Source organism: Amphiprion ocellaris, chromosome 12 (assembly GCF_022539595.1).
Source record: "Amphiprion ocellaris isolate individual 3 ecotype Okinawa chromosome 12, ASM2253959v1, whole genome shotgun sequence".
Taxonomy (NCBI): domain Eukaryota; kingdom Metazoa; phylum Chordata; class Actinopteri; family Pomacentridae; genus Amphiprion; species Amphiprion ocellaris.
Window position 1 is genome coordinate 21,637,170 of NC_072777.1, and position 16,376 is coordinate 21,653,545.

Sequence of the window (16,376 nt, forward strand, 5' to 3'; positions counted from 1 at the left end):
GGGAAAATTTAATATTTTCTGGGAATTGCATGTGTGTGGTGAAATGGCTCCATAGCGCCCCATGCAAAATTTATAACGTGTACTATGGGCACCTTGTTTCATCTACATCTAACAAATTTTGGTAGGCATATGCAGCACGTCAGGCTGAACAAAAATGTCAGTGGTGCCCATATTCTAAACCTGCACAAACAGCTCCACAATTTCTACATTGACATTGCCACATGCACTGCTTTGTGCTAATGCTCTTGTTCCAAATATCTACACTATTGTTTGAAACATGGATGGGCTTTAGCCTTTTCCTTTTCATGTCATGTACCAACATGTACCATTATTGATACTGCAATAGAGAAAACAAATCCATTCTATCAGAGGTTACTACTAATAGAAACATTTTCTTTGACAAACAGCACATCACATTTAAATTGCACCCATTCATCTCTTTAACATCACTATATAATACTATTTATTAGAAAGTCTTTAACTAAGCATGTATGTATGTTGATTAAAAATCATATGACATTCCTTATCACTACACTTTATTTGATTACACAGAAGTCTGTTTTAACATTTTGCAACAAACACATCTGCAGGTCAAATCTGCATGTAATGATTTCAAACCAAGTTCTGCAAAACTGTAAGATAAATCAATCCAGCTTAAATTAATGCTCGCAACACTGCCAAAATCAACCAAGAATCAAACACTACACAATACAGTACATGTGGAGAACATTCTAATATGTTCCAACCATTCAGAGCTGCAAAAATTATATTCTATCTGTACACATTAATTACACATGAGCAAACAGCCTAGAATTGCAAAGAAGTCACTATGTCATTTTGTATTTCATTTTACAGCGCTCATCTACAGCAAAAACAAGCTTAGACAACCCTGTAGTTTTTACACCACCTTTGTGAGATTGATTTACACATGCATACCAACAACATGGCCACATTCTGTTTACATGCAAATACCCCATTACATCATTATTACCCTGGATTCAAGCCATACAAATACAACCATGTGATAATAATTGCTACTCATTACCTGTCTAGTGGTCACTCTCAAAACTTAACAAGTCTCTTATGTTTTGTGGTCATGCATCTAGTTGCTATACATGCAACCGTTCAGTAGTAATACCTGATTTAAAACTACATGACAAAACTATATCTTGACATCATAAACACATTTGTAACTGTCATTGTAACTATACTATATAAACCCTAATACGATTAATCACACAGAACTTGTACAAACATATGTCTTGGTGATATGTACAAGATATTTCCTTCTGTGCCCCACCACTTACTTCGGGAATACATCTATGATGCTTTGTAAATACACACAACTCCATAATCTCTGTGGTGACATTAACACATATATTCTTTCCTGTATTACCACAAGTGCAAAATACAGTGGATTTCATCAAGTCATGCACTGTACCACAATGTGCAAAACCACAACTGCAGTACACAGAACCCAAAACTGTGGACACCAACATGTATTTAGCAAAGTCTCAACACTTCACATTTCTGTCACCGCCCAACATACGCCACACATCAAAATGCATCCCCTCCCAACATGCATGGGTGTGCAAGGACCCGTTCAACGCTGCTTGCAGCTTTAATTTATTATTGTATCCCATCTTCTAACACTAATCATCATCTGTACAACATTAATTCCTAATTATGCAGTGAATAGAATGAATGCAGCCTGTCGATAAGTGGCAGATGATTGGTGGACTGATTACCCAATCAGTAATGATTAGGTAGTTTCAGTCAATGCTAAAATTGAGACTTTACCATAATGAGACAATAAGCTAGTGAGCAGTAGTGACTGAAAAACGCACCATTTACTGCTGGACAATCACACTTTTACAGTATAGGTTTAAAATGTCCTCAGATACCCTGCTGTCGGTCGCAAAAAAACATTTCATGACAAACGTGACTAATCCTAACTCTAAAGCTTTTGTCAATGCGAATTACCATAAATTTAGAGTATATCTAAAATTACATCAGAATATTGTTACTCATATATTTTGGGTTCTTTTTTTTAAAATGATAAACAAGATGAATTCCAATAGGTTCTTATCATACAGAGTGATTCCTGAAAGTACAGAGATTTCTACAAAGTAGAACAGTTGAGATATAATGTGTCCTCAACAGAAATCTTGTATTGCACTATTTCTCTTATTTCCTTAGAGTGCTCTCTAACTCCTTGAGGTTTTCACTTATATTTTGTTCCAGTCAAAGATGACAATGCTCATTATTCCTGTATCAAACAACACTTTGCAGTAAAGAACACCGTATGAGAACTTTTAGGAACAACATTTGAACAAACAGAATATAAACTTGCAGAAATGGAGCATTTTCTTTCTTCCACCTCTTTCAGACCTCATAGCCAGCTTGTTTTATACTTTTACACTGCCACGTATAAATACCCATACAGCTTCTGTCTCTTCATATCAGCAGAATAGAGAGGAAGAAGGAGGAGAGGATGGATTCTGCCACAGGGCTTTTGGCTGGTTTATTAAGTCAGACAGCCACTAATTAGTCAAACAGCTTATGAAGTAATTCTAATGGTTTTTGTGCCCTAATTGTGTTCGACAATAAGGAGATGTGACTTGTCTACATATTTAAAAATAAACTCAAAAAGCTTTGTGGTTGTATTGGGAAAAACAAATATTGTTAAACTAAAAATATATATAGTTTCTCTTCAGATTTTTGCGTTTGTAGAACAAATCTTGTCAGTTATCCTGTCTTCATCAGCTATAATAAGCAGATAATTATCAATTATTATTGAGTCACAAAGGAATAAAAAAAAGCCAGTGTGTTTACAATAAAAACTGCGATCAAAAGGTTCCAAGACTGTGCTCACTGAAATCAAAACTGATGATTTAGCTGCTGTCCCGGTTAGAATAGTCTCCTTGTGCAGTGATGGAGTGCTCCCAGCCCTTCTGTAGCACTTCTTGTTTTCCTGGAAGTCCCACTTTGTAAACATGTCAAACACCATCTGCGATGAGGGCTCAGTCTCCTAAACTGTGTCAAAACATTGATCCTTCAAACTGAACTTCATTTTGGGGAAGAGGATGAAGTGACTGGGAGACAAATCTGCTGAGAAGAGCAGGTGAAGTGCGATGATTGTGTTTTTGTGCTGTGATTCTGTGCACCTGCATGATATCATGCCACAGTCTGGATTGTTTCCACCTCAGGGTGTTACTGTAGAAGTCTGCCTTGATGGTCCAAACCTGGGGAATGAAATCCATTTGCATAACCATATGAATGTTGAAGAAAATAACCAAAGTGCTCTTGTTGCCCTCCTGAGAAAACTGCTGTTTCTTCACTTGGTGGTAACAGCAAACTTGCTATCGTCACCAGGGATGATCCTTCACTTGAACATTTGCTCATCCTGGATGCTTGCTGACAAAGAATGCAGTGTTTCCTCTAGGATTTTTTTCCAGCAGTGGCGGCAGGCTCTCCGGGGAGCCGCCCCAACATGATCCTGTTACTGTTGCAAACCCAAACGGCATCCAGACATCTGCAAGAACAGTGTCAATGCCTTAACATGCAATTCTTGTTTGGAAGTACCTGGTTAAAAAAAATGCATGACATAGATAAAGGTGCTTTTTACTTTCCTTTGTATCAGACATGAAAGAAGAAAACAGATGTCTTTTTTTTTTTTTTTAAAGAAAGCGGTTTAGTTGTACTGTAAACACAGTGATTCATATCAGCAGCAACATCTACAGTTTGCAAAATGCACACTTGCATCATTGTTTTCCTGTCTGCACAGGAAGTCACAGAGTTTGCATTCATATCCTGCTACCACTGCAGTGTGTTGTAGTTTGCTGTGTGCACATCTGACATAAACAAAACCACAAATAGGTAAATACACAGCAGTTGTACCACATAGACATCAAAATGAAACTATATGTGCTAAACTCATGTCCATCTTTTTATGTATGGTAGTGGGCGGTGTGTCTGTGTGTCAGAGAGTAGTGGTTTCATTGTGGGATTGCTCTTGTGAAAGTGTGCGTTCTCTGACAGTGTCTGTTGAATCTTGAATCAGTCGGGTCAGACAAACGAAGTGATTGTGTGTGCACCATGTTTCATTTTTCAGCTCTCAAGCCAGAGGTCCCCAGTGCCGACAAGAAGCCTCATCTCGTCCGACCAGAGGACAGAGGTACAGCAGGACTTTCCATCTTAACGTGCATCCATCTGTACTCTCCCTATCTTGTCTCATTCCCCTATTTCCTCATTTCCTCACACTGTTGACAACTTTCCTCCACACTTTAGAAGCTTTTTTTTTTTTTCTCTCAATTGAATAGACATACCTCAGTACCACGTTTGTTTTCCTCTCTGGCTGTCTTGTTTGTGTTCTGTGTCCGTGACTGCTTTTAGCGCATTCATCCTTCCTGCTCTCTAAGCTTTGGCACTCGTGTGCAACTCTTGCTCCTTTGAGAATGGAATTGATGAGTATTCTAGGCTGTTGTATGAAGTTGTAGAAATTGGGACTGAAGTCTCCAGCAGATCGACTGGTTTATCGGTGGCTCATATACTCTCATCTGACCAAACTGTCAGTCTCACTGGTGTTAGTTATATAAGGACAAAAACACTAAATCAATAGCCTATCAGAATTTATTCATTATTTTTGGCAGAAGGAGAAATAGGCTATGATTTCCTAGCTCTGAACTCGCCACACCTGACAGAACTGCTAGATCAAACTTATTCAACCTTTACTGAATGTTTACTTATCGGCTTCAAACTTATCGACACCATGTCAAATAAGTCATCAGTGTGGCTGCATTTCATTAAAGCAGAAGGCCAAGAAGTCGAGTGTAAACTTTGCGTACTGCAGTTTGCAAATCACAGCTGAACAACTGACTTGACAGATTACCTCATAGCGTAAGGCAGAAAGCTTGTCTGCGTGGTGTTCCTCAATGGCTTTTGTGCTCTGATCACCAGTTGATGCAGTTCTGTTTCCAGAAATCGCCTTGCTGCTGGTCTGTTCTCAGTCTGTTGTTATGATACAAGGATCAAATAACCAGATTGAAATGATTTAATATGCTGCAAATACTAGCTTTTAATCTATATTTAGAATTCATTTTGGCTAATAACGCTAGCAGGTAATGTATTCAGTGCACTGTGACCAGGTAAGATTAAAATAGAGATATCATGCAGATGTTATTTTTTTTCTCATTGATTGATTGAAGAGTAGGTAAAATTTCTGTCGACCAAGATGTTCTTTAGTTGACTACAGCTTGTTCAAGTTCTTGACGAGACCAGAACACTGTCAGTGAATGAAAACTCTCAAATAAAAGCTGTTGTCCATGGCTACTCTTTTCCTGTAAGTCCCCAAACTGCACCAGGTAGGTGGGAGACAGTTTCAGCGTTTTTAAAGGGGACACACATTTCCTGATGTTACCCAGTGAAACTATGAGACACATAAGTCTGTTGGAGAGAAAAGTTTACTTCAACTAAGACTGTCTGCCTTGGTTCCTTTTAGTGTAGTTTTTTGTGTTTTGATTTCTTTTTTTTCAAATTGTTTTCACCCATTAAACTTTTGCTATCTTACTTTGCTCTGAACTTCACAAATTAAGCTTCCTTTATCTGGTTCATGTATTGAACCTCCAAAAGCTTTGACTAAAGCTATGAAGTTTTAAATTATTGTTGTTTTAAATGGCAAAAAAGGACAAAAATATATATATATTTGAATTATATATTTTTTATATTTTACCAAGAATGTATTTTGCTTTTAGGGGAATATTTTAATAGCAATTTTGCAATATTTTAGATTTAATTATTTTTTTCCAGTTGTTTAAAGCTATTTTGCTAATATTTTACAGTTATTTTTGGCATATTTTCTGATATTCTATAGGTATTTTTCAACAGGATGGTACTTCTGAAGCATTTTAGGGTAATATTTTAATACGGTTTTCATTTGTTTTATTCAAAATATTTTGCCAGGTTGTTGACTGCATTAATAGATAACAAATTCATTTATTCCAGAAATGGAGAAAGCTTTTTTCCCCCCTATGTAAATAGCCAGTTTTTTTCTGCGGTGGCTGTTCTGTGATTGCAAGAAGCATTTGCACCCGAGGACATTTTTTTTTCTTTTTTTTTTTTTTTTTTAAAATTATGTAATCCCATCAGATTTGGAGGCAAGATCTGTCACGTCAAGTCATTATTGTGCTGTCAGTGCTGTTTCTGTCTTACTGAGCCATACACAGGAAATGCGTGTCTGTATGAGGCTGCCTATACATCTTTGTCACCATCACATCTAATGCACCTTGCAAGAATTTCAAACACAATTAAATGTGTGTTCAGGACTGAAGCCTTTTGTCAGAGAAGATAAGCTGCTACTGGCAAATGCTGTTTTTCTTTATTTTCTCACACTTAACTCTGTTTAATGTTTTCTATTGGTTCTGCAAGCTGCACTAACAGTATGATTTGTTATAGGATGCTGTATCAGTCTAAAGTATTTGTGCTAACATTAAAAAAAGAATGTAGAAGGCAAACTGGGTGACATGTACAGTGACGGAAAGCGACACTAGGACCAGCATCGCCTCTTGCAGTTGTTTTATTTGCAGCACGGCCACCGTTCTGCACTTCTGTTTATTTCACCTCCTCTTCGCCACAACGCCTACAGCATTTAGATGTTGGCACCTTTACCCTTCTTTTCACATCCCTGCTTAAACCTGTCCCTATGAGTTAAAATATGAGTCACAAAGTGCAGATGCAAAAGCCCACTCTCTGTTTCTTCTCATGCATGACCTCTTTCTTTATGTCTTTATCTCAGTAATTGGTGTTCTTTCCACCAGTTAGCCAGTTCCAACACCCTTAACCTTTTTGTGTCTTGCTCTTTATACCTTTATTGTGTGGATCTCTTAGTTTCTCCTTAAAAAAAATCACCCCACTGCTTCTGCATGGTTCTTTTCTTTTTATCAGACTTTGCTTTGTCTTTTTCTCCCTCCAGTTGTTTCCTAAGAAGCCTCAGGGGAATAAGAACTCCTCAGAGTTCCACAAGGCTTATTTAAGTTCTGTATGAAGAGACAAGCAGATAAACAGTAATGACTCATTCGCACGATGGCTGTTATGAAAAAACAGCTAATTACTGCTCTAGAAAATGCTCTTTTTGTTGCCTACAGCCTCTTCATCCCATTCCACAGTGCAATTGTTGCTTTCATATACGTGTGCTTATATGCTGAGATAAGTCACCATGAAACACAAGCAAACCACTTTTTTCTACTAGCTTTACCGTCTGACAACAGAAACTGAAGGATGAATGCAACTGTGGAGTGCAACACCATGGTTTTTCACAAATTAGAAATTGAGACCACATTTGAATGACAGCAACTCAAGAACTATTAAAGAAACAAGTCTGGAATTAAAAAAAAAAAAAAAAGAAACAAGTCTGAAAATTTCACTGTCATTTCTCATGGCATTTATTCAGAATCTGCAATGCTCCACAAGTACATCAATTTATCTTTGTATTTGGGTGAGTTAATGAAAAAAAAAGAGTGAAGCTGTCATAAAAACTCTCAATTTAAAGCACTCATTAAAAATAAAAGTTGCTACTGCATAAGTCAGCTAGTGAGATTTTCTGAACCATATGTAGTAGCATGCCAGTTATACAAAACAAAACACAGAATACTTTTTAATCTAAAATACTTCATCACAAAAAGGAAAAAAAATAGGAATTTTATTAATGTATTCCCTATATAACGCTGTTGGATAATTCAAAAAGGGCTTGAGATGGAATAAAACTGGCAGGCAGAAAGTAGAGTCAGATTAAGAGAGATGAACTTGTAATACCATTTATTACCTAGACACTGAGTCATTCTGTTTTCAAGTGTAACATTCAGAGGAAAAGCATTATTTTATGTGTCTACCAGTAGCCTGTTGTAACACATCACTAAAACCACTGCTGGGATTTACTGTCACCACATCTTTAACCAAATTAGAAATCATTAGTCTAAAGCAGAGGTCTCTGTCATAACACTGAATCAGAGGGTGACTTCACTGATGGGAGGATTGAGAAACTCACTTCTCTCATCGTGTGAAATATTTTTAAAAGGTAGCTTGTATAGGTTTCTGTCCCTTCACAGCACGACCTTATATTCAATTTGTCACAGTGCATTAACTTGGCAAAAGCATGAAAGGTATGACGTAAGGATAAAAAAAAATCTCCAGAAAAAGGATGCATTTGTTCTTAAAGTACAGTTTTTAAAGGTTAATTCCTTCACTCTTTTAGGACATTCTGAAAGCTTTTATGACTGCACTCTTATCACACAGCAATAAGAACAAAATATCATCAGCAGGTTCATGGCTGTTCATGAAAGTTCAACAAATTCAGCAGACAAATTTGTCAGACATCAATTTTTTCTGGTCGTCTTGGCTGTGCACAAAAGCAAGGCTCAAAATAATTGCAATCAGTTAGCCTCAGCCGCAGTGTCTAATTCAAATTTGGTGACAGGAAGGTGAAATTTAGTTTATTCAGCTTCATATTCTCCTCACAACTTGCCACTTTTCTCATTTCTTTGTCTCTGTTGTGTTTTTCTTTTTCTCTTCCCTACCTTTTTCCCCAAATTCCCTCTCATTTTGTTTTGTCTGGTCTCAGTTGACAAGCCCACACTGGATCACAAGCCTTCCAAGCCTGCAGCTCCGGTGGTCCCGCCCAAGAAGCCCATCCCTCCTCCAGGGAAAGGCAGACCAGGAAGCATCCCACCAAAAAGGCCTGACAAGCCTCTCGCTCCTTCGCCAAACCTTAAGTAAGTAAATTGTTACTACTCATCTCTTGGTCCTGTCTATTTGTCCATCTATCGGACAAACTCGTGCTTGATACAGTGTCTTTGTAAGTCCTGGCTCTTGTATATTTATGTTAAAAGCCACTTAACATTATTTTTTACTCAAGAAACAGAATTTCATTGAAAAGAAACTACAGTTTCCGCCACAGTGAATTTTAAAAGTATTCAAATCTCTGTTTTTCCACATTTTATTGTGTTGTAGATTTAACTTTAAATCAATAAAATTGCCATTTTTACCCTTCAGTCTACACCTAAAAATACAGAATGACCAAATAAGAGCACATTTTTCAGAAAATTTGCAGAAAATATCGTTAATTGAAGACTTCCAATTATTCAGACCTTTAAGTCAATAGTTTGTAGAGGCCCTTCACAGCAGCTGCTTCTTAGATAACTCTATTTAGAATCCAGGATTTGATCAGCTTATCTCATTCTTACTGCAAGATTGGATGGGAAGCGTCTGAAAGCGCCGTCTTCAGTTGTCTAAACAGATGTGTATTGTTTAAATCTGGGCTTTGGCTGGGCCACTCAAGGAGCGTCATAGCCGTATCCTGAAGCCACCACAGTGTTGTAGGCTTTAATTCACCGAATTGCTCTCAGGTGAACTGTCATCCCTGTCTCAGGTTGCTCCACTCTGGAGCAGGTTTTCCTCTCAGACCTTTCTATATTGGCTGCATTCATCCTCTCAGTTCTGACAAGTCTCCCTGTTCCTGCAAATCGTCCCCATAGCATGATGATACCACTGCCATGCCTTATCGCGTTAATGGTATGATATATTATATTCCATAATGTTGGGAGTTCTGGTGAAAATCTTCCTTTTGGCGAATCAGACCAGATAATCTAATCCTCATATTCAGAGTCCTGTAAATGTAAAGCATACTCTAAGCTGGCTGTCACATGCCGCCTTCTCAAGATGTCCCTCAGGCAGGTCCTCCCATTGCAGCGAACATCTGAAGCTCTGTTAAAGTGACAGTTGGTTACTTGGTTAGCTCACTAACCAAGGACCTTCTTACTCACTTTCTCAGCATCAACCCTTGGATCCCTTCCATTTCACAATTATTGAGGTCACTGTGTTCCTGGAAATACTCAGAACTCTGAAGTGGTTTTCTACTCATCCTCAGATCGATGCGTCACCACCATTTTTTTCATTTGAGGTCTGCAGAGATTTCATTGGACTTCATTGCTTGGTTTTAGTCTTAACATATGCTCTGAAGTGTGGGACCTTAAATACACAAGGGGGTGCCTTTGTAAACTGTGTCCAGACAATCCAGATAGCAACAAATGGAGTCCAGTCAAACTCTACACACAGCTTACACAGGGTCACAGCAAAGTGTCTCAATGCTTTTGTATTCATTTTGCAATTAAGCTTGAGTTATATGAAATAATGTTATAATTCATTTTTATATGTGTGAAATGAAATCTGCAACGTATCGAAAATATAATGAATAAAGTGTGCAGGTAGTAAAATAATATTTTCTAAATACTTTCTGAATCTACAGTATACTGTAGAAAGCAATAACTGATATTATTTGCACAGATTGGAAGTCTTCAATAAACTTCTTTTTTGCTTCTCTCTTCAATTTTTCTATTTTAAAAACAGGTACAATGGAGAGTTGCCTTCCACACGACCAAAGTCTGACTTTGAGCCATTATTGCCCACTAAGCCCAAAACACTTTCCGGCGACTGGGGGGAGAAGTCCTCAGACATTGGTATGTGCAAATTAAGTCAGTCCATTCCAGCCACAGTCGAGTGATTAGTTTTGCTAGCTTTAGCATCAATATCTTGATAACATTAACAACAAAAGGCATTCAGGATCATGTCCTCTAGAAACCTACATTCATATAGAAAATCACTTTCAACTATTGTTATATAATGTCTGTCTTTATGTTTTAACATCCAACTAAATAGTACTGTTTACCTCGTTTTGTGTGAAGTGTACGCACTGCAATCATATTGAAGAGAGCCTGTTATGAGAAATTTGAAGAATGAAAGAAAATCAATTATAAAAATCTCTATAAATCATATATATTTATACACCTATAAATACCTGTGGTGGTGAAACTTAAAACAGTACTTTGTAGATGTGAGGAATAAGGAGGAATAAATATTTTTGTGTTTTCAAGCAAACGTGGTTGAAAATAAGCCTTGAATCCATCAAATTCAGATTCTTGTTTATTGGATCAAACTGAATTGAAAGCTGCAGTTTGTGCTTTAGTCATTTGCTGAAGAAACCCTTAATAATAACTGGTCAAGAAAATATTGATTACCTCATATCCATCCTACAGACATTGTCAATAAATAGTTTTTGTTGCACTGAAATGTTAAAGCTGCAATATGCAAGATTTAAAAAATGAATTTGTAATTGACATAGCAGCAGCTGTCTATTATGTGGAGATAAAGTGAAGCACTGGCATCTGTAGAAGAGAGCGAAGTCACACTGCAAGTGTGTTGTAATCTGGGCCTTTCTGCTCAATATTTTGACCGCCTGTCTGGCGTCTGAGTTCCTCCCTTTGAAACCACCAGCGCTCCTAATGCTTATAAAAAGACTGAATGTGCTCGCCCACACTGCATATATAATGAAATGTGCAATCCAGCGTTCGGCTAGTTCGCTAAAATCTAAACAATTAATAATCTAAGTATTTTATTTATGTTACTTGCCTAATTTATGTTTGCTCATTAATTTCAGCTCAGTGTGAGTCGCTACTGTAATTCTGAGGCTCTCATGTGCTACTCCTTCTTTTTAAGAATAAATCTGCTGAATGTTGTGCAGACAACCTTGAATGTGATTTTATAAAAGCTGGTCTATACGTTGATATGCAAATGTAACTACAAAAAAGCAGTGAATGACATAAGGAAGACATGTAGAGCTTTAGCTGACATCACTTCTAAAATGAAAATACAGCTCATTGTAAGTCATAGAAATCAAAAAATGAGGACTGTGAAAGGGAGCAAAAACAGACATCTTTGAAAAGATTGATAGCTTATCACAGGGAAGACAGAAAAGGAGGCAGAAAGGTCACAGAGAAAAAACATCTGAAACGTATTTATTAGATGAGGCTCGAAGGTATTTCACTCGAGTACTCTGTGACAGATGCCTTGAAAAGGTGCTAAAGAGGTGCTAAAAGTGTACACAACTCTGCAGAAGCCAGTCTGTCACGCACTGCCATCCAACATGAAAGTTCAATCTTTTCGTGGAATTACAGGCGACTGGCAGTGCTTTCTAACTGCAGCAGTTTACCACTGAGAAGTGCAAAGTGCTGTTGCACAACAGCTGCTGAAGTTTTTCAGGGTTTCATTCTAAAAGTGGAAAAGACTCTTTTTTTTTGCTGTGTTTTAGTTTGTTGCGTTGTATGCACATAAACAAACTTTTTGACAAGTTACCTCTCTTGTATTGTAACATTTTGTTCCATCCACTCCAGAAAGAACATGGCCTTGAATCTTAGAAATCACTGTTATTACAGGTAAATCAGAATAGACTTAATCAGAGCCGAGGAATTTGGCTCTGGTTTTTCATTGTTTTCATTGTACTCGCGCAGGAATAGACATAACAACAATACGACAATAGAGCTGAACAAATAAAGGTGAAGAGTAGGCAGGACTATTAACCAGCTGCCCCCCAATCTTGAGTTTTTTTTCCAACAAAGAAATGTTAGGAAGCTCAGAGATACATGCCTTTTATCTCATCTCATATCACAAATGGTATTCTGCCATTTTTCTCACTTGGTTAGTCATGCCTATTTCATTTGTAGAAGATTCAGGTTGCTGACATGAGACAATTTGCTAGGTCAAATAGGCTCTTATCACCCCTTTCCTTATGTCTGTTCATTGGCTGTTGCTTTTAGAGTATACTTGTAAATTTCCACTCGTACTTACTGAGCATTGAACAGTTCAGCTGCTACATATTAGACAGATCTCTTTCACCCTCATTCTTCAGCTTGCTTACATAGGTTAGATATGCTGAATTAACTCTATCCCCAGCACCTACCCAAGGACCTTTTATCCCAGTTTTCATGCTACAAATGGTGCTTGTAAAGCACTTTGTGATTTTTGTCTGTGAAAAGCACTACATAAATTCTGCCAAGTCATGAATGAAAAGCAGGTTGGTGCTAGTGGTTTTCTCTGGAGTTCTGACAGTAAGTTTTAGTCTTTTCCTATCACGTCTGGTGGCTCATCTGAATCAGACAGTGATGAAGAAATGGAGCGCAATCTGAGTTACTGCCATGTTGAATGTGAGTCCAGGTGTTGGCAATACGAGGGAAAAATTGTAGCTCCACATACTAAAGATATTTTACTGCTTGAATGTTAAATTTGTGTAGTTCTTCACTTGCAGTTCGGCACAGTTTCGGTCAAGTGTCCCAAAATATTTGTCAATTCTCAACTGTTAGTTGTGCACAGTCTCTGATGGCGTCATAGTTGCAAGCAAGAGTTCAAAATCTTTACTTTTTTAACAGCATTTGAGCAGTGTAAACTGTTTATTTTGGCAAATTTTTAAATCAAGCCTGGATAATGAGGTGATTTTGAAGGAATATTAAAATTTTAAGCTTGGATCTGGGTAGTTCTTCAGACAGAGCGGCATGTTGAAGTTGATTGGTTCAAGAACCATCAGAAAGTTGAAAAACTGCCAATTCTGTTTCTACATTTTCTGGCTCTGATAAATGTTATAGTTTTTAAAAAGAAGATAAGGTGTCTTTAAAACGTGCTGGCAGGGTTTGTGGTTAAGAGGATTAATAGATAACATTATTCACTAATGAATTATAGTGGTTTGTGTTTTTCTAGATCATTGTTAAGCTATTGTCACTGAATCTTAAAACACCATTTCACATTGAAAGCCTCACAGCAGATCAAGAAATAGTATTCTTTCATTTGCAATCAGACTTTTAATGTGAAACAAGTGCTAGAGTATTTTTGATTGTAGCTTAGTTGTAATCGAGAAAACAGTAAAGAAGCAATACAATTAATTATGTCTATAAGAAAACATCGAACTACAGTTTGGTTAATTTGACATGGCAAATAGACTTATTGCTGTGGAAATCTGAATGGTACTGAACTGTACTTGTGCGGATTAAGATGATGTCTCCATTATAGTGTTTTCACTTGGTTGGACTCACCGCTACATACGTCACTCTGCCGCCCTGCGCTGTTCTTGGACATTCATACTACTGTCCATCTCCTCTCAGTCTCCCAAGCCTGCATTGACTGCACAGACTGAACTGTCTTTGAGGCTTTCACTGCTGACGTGGTTCAACTCACTCACTCTGACGCCATATATCTGCTTCTGTGAGACTGTACATTCCCCTTTGCGGGACACGTGTCCAGGACAGTGGTGAACTGTGATTCAGCCCTGGGCTTGACTAGATCCATAAGGCCGAAGAGGAGGCCTACAAGAAAAAAAGACAAAGTCTTTTATAGACAACTAAAACTCAAACTGGACAAGGCAAACAGAATAGCTGCAAGAAGTCACCCTGACAAACTGAAAGAAAGGCTGACAACCAGTGATCCTGCTGCGTCTTTGACCCCTCACGTCAGCACACAAACTGTTTGAACTCCTCTCCACCAGCAAGAGTCTCTGAATCTCTGAAATTTGAAATCACTAACCTGAGAATAACTTTATCCCACATGCTGGTCCCAGTTGCAAACTTAGAGTGAAACTTTGTCCTCACCATCTAGATTCATGAGTACATACAGTCATGGAAAAAAGTACAAGACCTCCCTTGTTTTCTTCAATTTCTTTCTCAACATTTAGTCTGTATTTGTTGTTTGACACTTAAGAATTATTATTATTATTATTATTATTTTTTTTTTAACCAATTACTAAATCATTTAAAGTATCTTTGTCACTGTTTTCCAAAATGTTCACACTGACTAATATTGTACTAAAAGGTAGAGAAATTATCTTCTAACATTTACCATGTAGCTTTGTGCTAATTGTGCTCTTTGCAACTGATATGATGGTCTTTTCACTCAGAACATGGCCTGTGAGTGAAAATACCTCCAAATAATTATTGCATGATTGCATTACATTATTAAAAATTGCTATCAGATCTAGGTTATTACCAGATGAAGCACATTTTACCATAAAGCCTGCAAGAAGGAAAGGTAACTTTGTCCTCAATAGAGGTCAAGAGTATGACTTAAAAAAACATAACTGTGCATGGTAATAATCCATTTTATTATCCATAAAAGAATGTGTGCTGTGTATGTGGTCATGGTTTATACATATTGAATCCAAGTCTTTGGAACATTTGCAATGTACAATGCCACCTCCAAGGGCCTATGAATGATTTGAATAAAATAAAGAGCTGAAGGGAACGAAGAGGAATCTCATGTTTGCAGAGCACATGTGACTTAATATGGATCGACCATTCCACCAAAGAGAAACTTGCCGTGGTGAAGAGATTACCTCCCTGGAAGATAGAATAAATTATTTCATGGTGCCTAAGTGGCTTAATGTCACTGGCTCAAACCAGCACCCTAACGCATCACAGAAATTCTGCTTTAACAAGTGTATGTATGCAATTTGAGAACATGCAGTTCAGGGCGCATTAAGGTCTAACCATAGAGAAACAAACATTTCCAAATTTCCGTGATTTTACCCTTGAACATCAAAAAATGCAGTTCATTTTTTTTAAACCTGAATTATAAATGTGCTCAGTCAGTAACCTTTAGTCTGTTCATATTATTTAATGTGGCTGACTTTGCATTTTTTTTTTTTTTTTTTTTAATTTGTATTTTTTGTATTTTGATTCTCTAAGGACAGACACCCTGATGGTACAAAGTTATGTAAAGCTTTGTTTTTGTCTGCTCTACACACAATTTTGCACTTAAATGTGTTTGCTAATGCTATCAGAGTGCACTGAAATTGAATAAAGTTAAAAGTGTTACCTCATCTGTGGATGTTCTTTCTAGTCAAATCTGAAAAATTCCACCAAAAAATAATTCCCTGTTTTGTTTTTCTTCCTCTGCCCATCTCCTCTGTTTTGAACAGATCTGATGAGTTTTGATGAGTTGTCGTCTACCTCGGAGAAGCTCTCTCACCCCACAGCTAACAGACCAAAGATGCCTGGCAGGAGGCTGCCCGCCCAGTTTGGTGGAGGACATTCGGTAAAGATGCAGAAAATTTCTCCCTTCTTGTTTCCCCAACAAGGCAAGATCTTATGTCAAATTTCTTGCCACTAATTATATGTTAAATAGGGTGTTTTTCTAATAGATCATTGAATCCTGTTGGAACAATACTCAGGTTTGTTATTACTCCGCCCAGGAACGTGGCGGAGTTAAGTGACGATCAACGTATGTTTATCTGTCTGCTAGTCTGTCTTTCTGTGCACAACATTTGCTCAGAAATGGAATAATGGATTTGGATAACATTCTCAGGGAAGGTCAGAAATGACACAAGGACCACGTGATTAGAGTTTGGCAGTGATGTGGTTTATAGTCTGGATCCACAGATTTTTTTAAAGATTTCTGTTGGACACAGTGTCACTGTAACTATGACAACAAGTGAATGCTACATCAGCTGCCTGCTGACAATCACATGATTATGATCCTACTGCAAATCCACCACTGCGGATTTATCAGGA

At 37.6% G+C, this 16,376-nt stretch overlaps 1 protein-coding gene across 3 annotated transcripts in view; it reads left to right on the forward strand.

Annotated features, from left to right (window-relative positions):
* cd2ap (CD2-associated protein) overlaps positions 1–16,376 on the forward strand; it is a 77,899-nt gene that overhangs the window by 45,866 nt on the left and 15,657 nt on the right. For all 3 annotated transcript variants that reach the window (XM_023278549.3, XM_023278550.3, XM_023278551.3), the window contains 4 exons: positions 4,115–4,177; positions 8,615–8,765; positions 10,399–10,508; positions 15,785–15,900. In XM_023278549.3, coding sequence (XP_023134317.1) covers positions 4,115–4,177; positions 8,615–8,765; positions 10,399–10,508; positions 15,785–15,900 — 440 coding nt within the window. The remainder of the gene's footprint in view (positions 1–4,114; positions 4,178–8,614; positions 8,766–10,398; positions 10,509–15,784; positions 15,901–16,376) is intronic.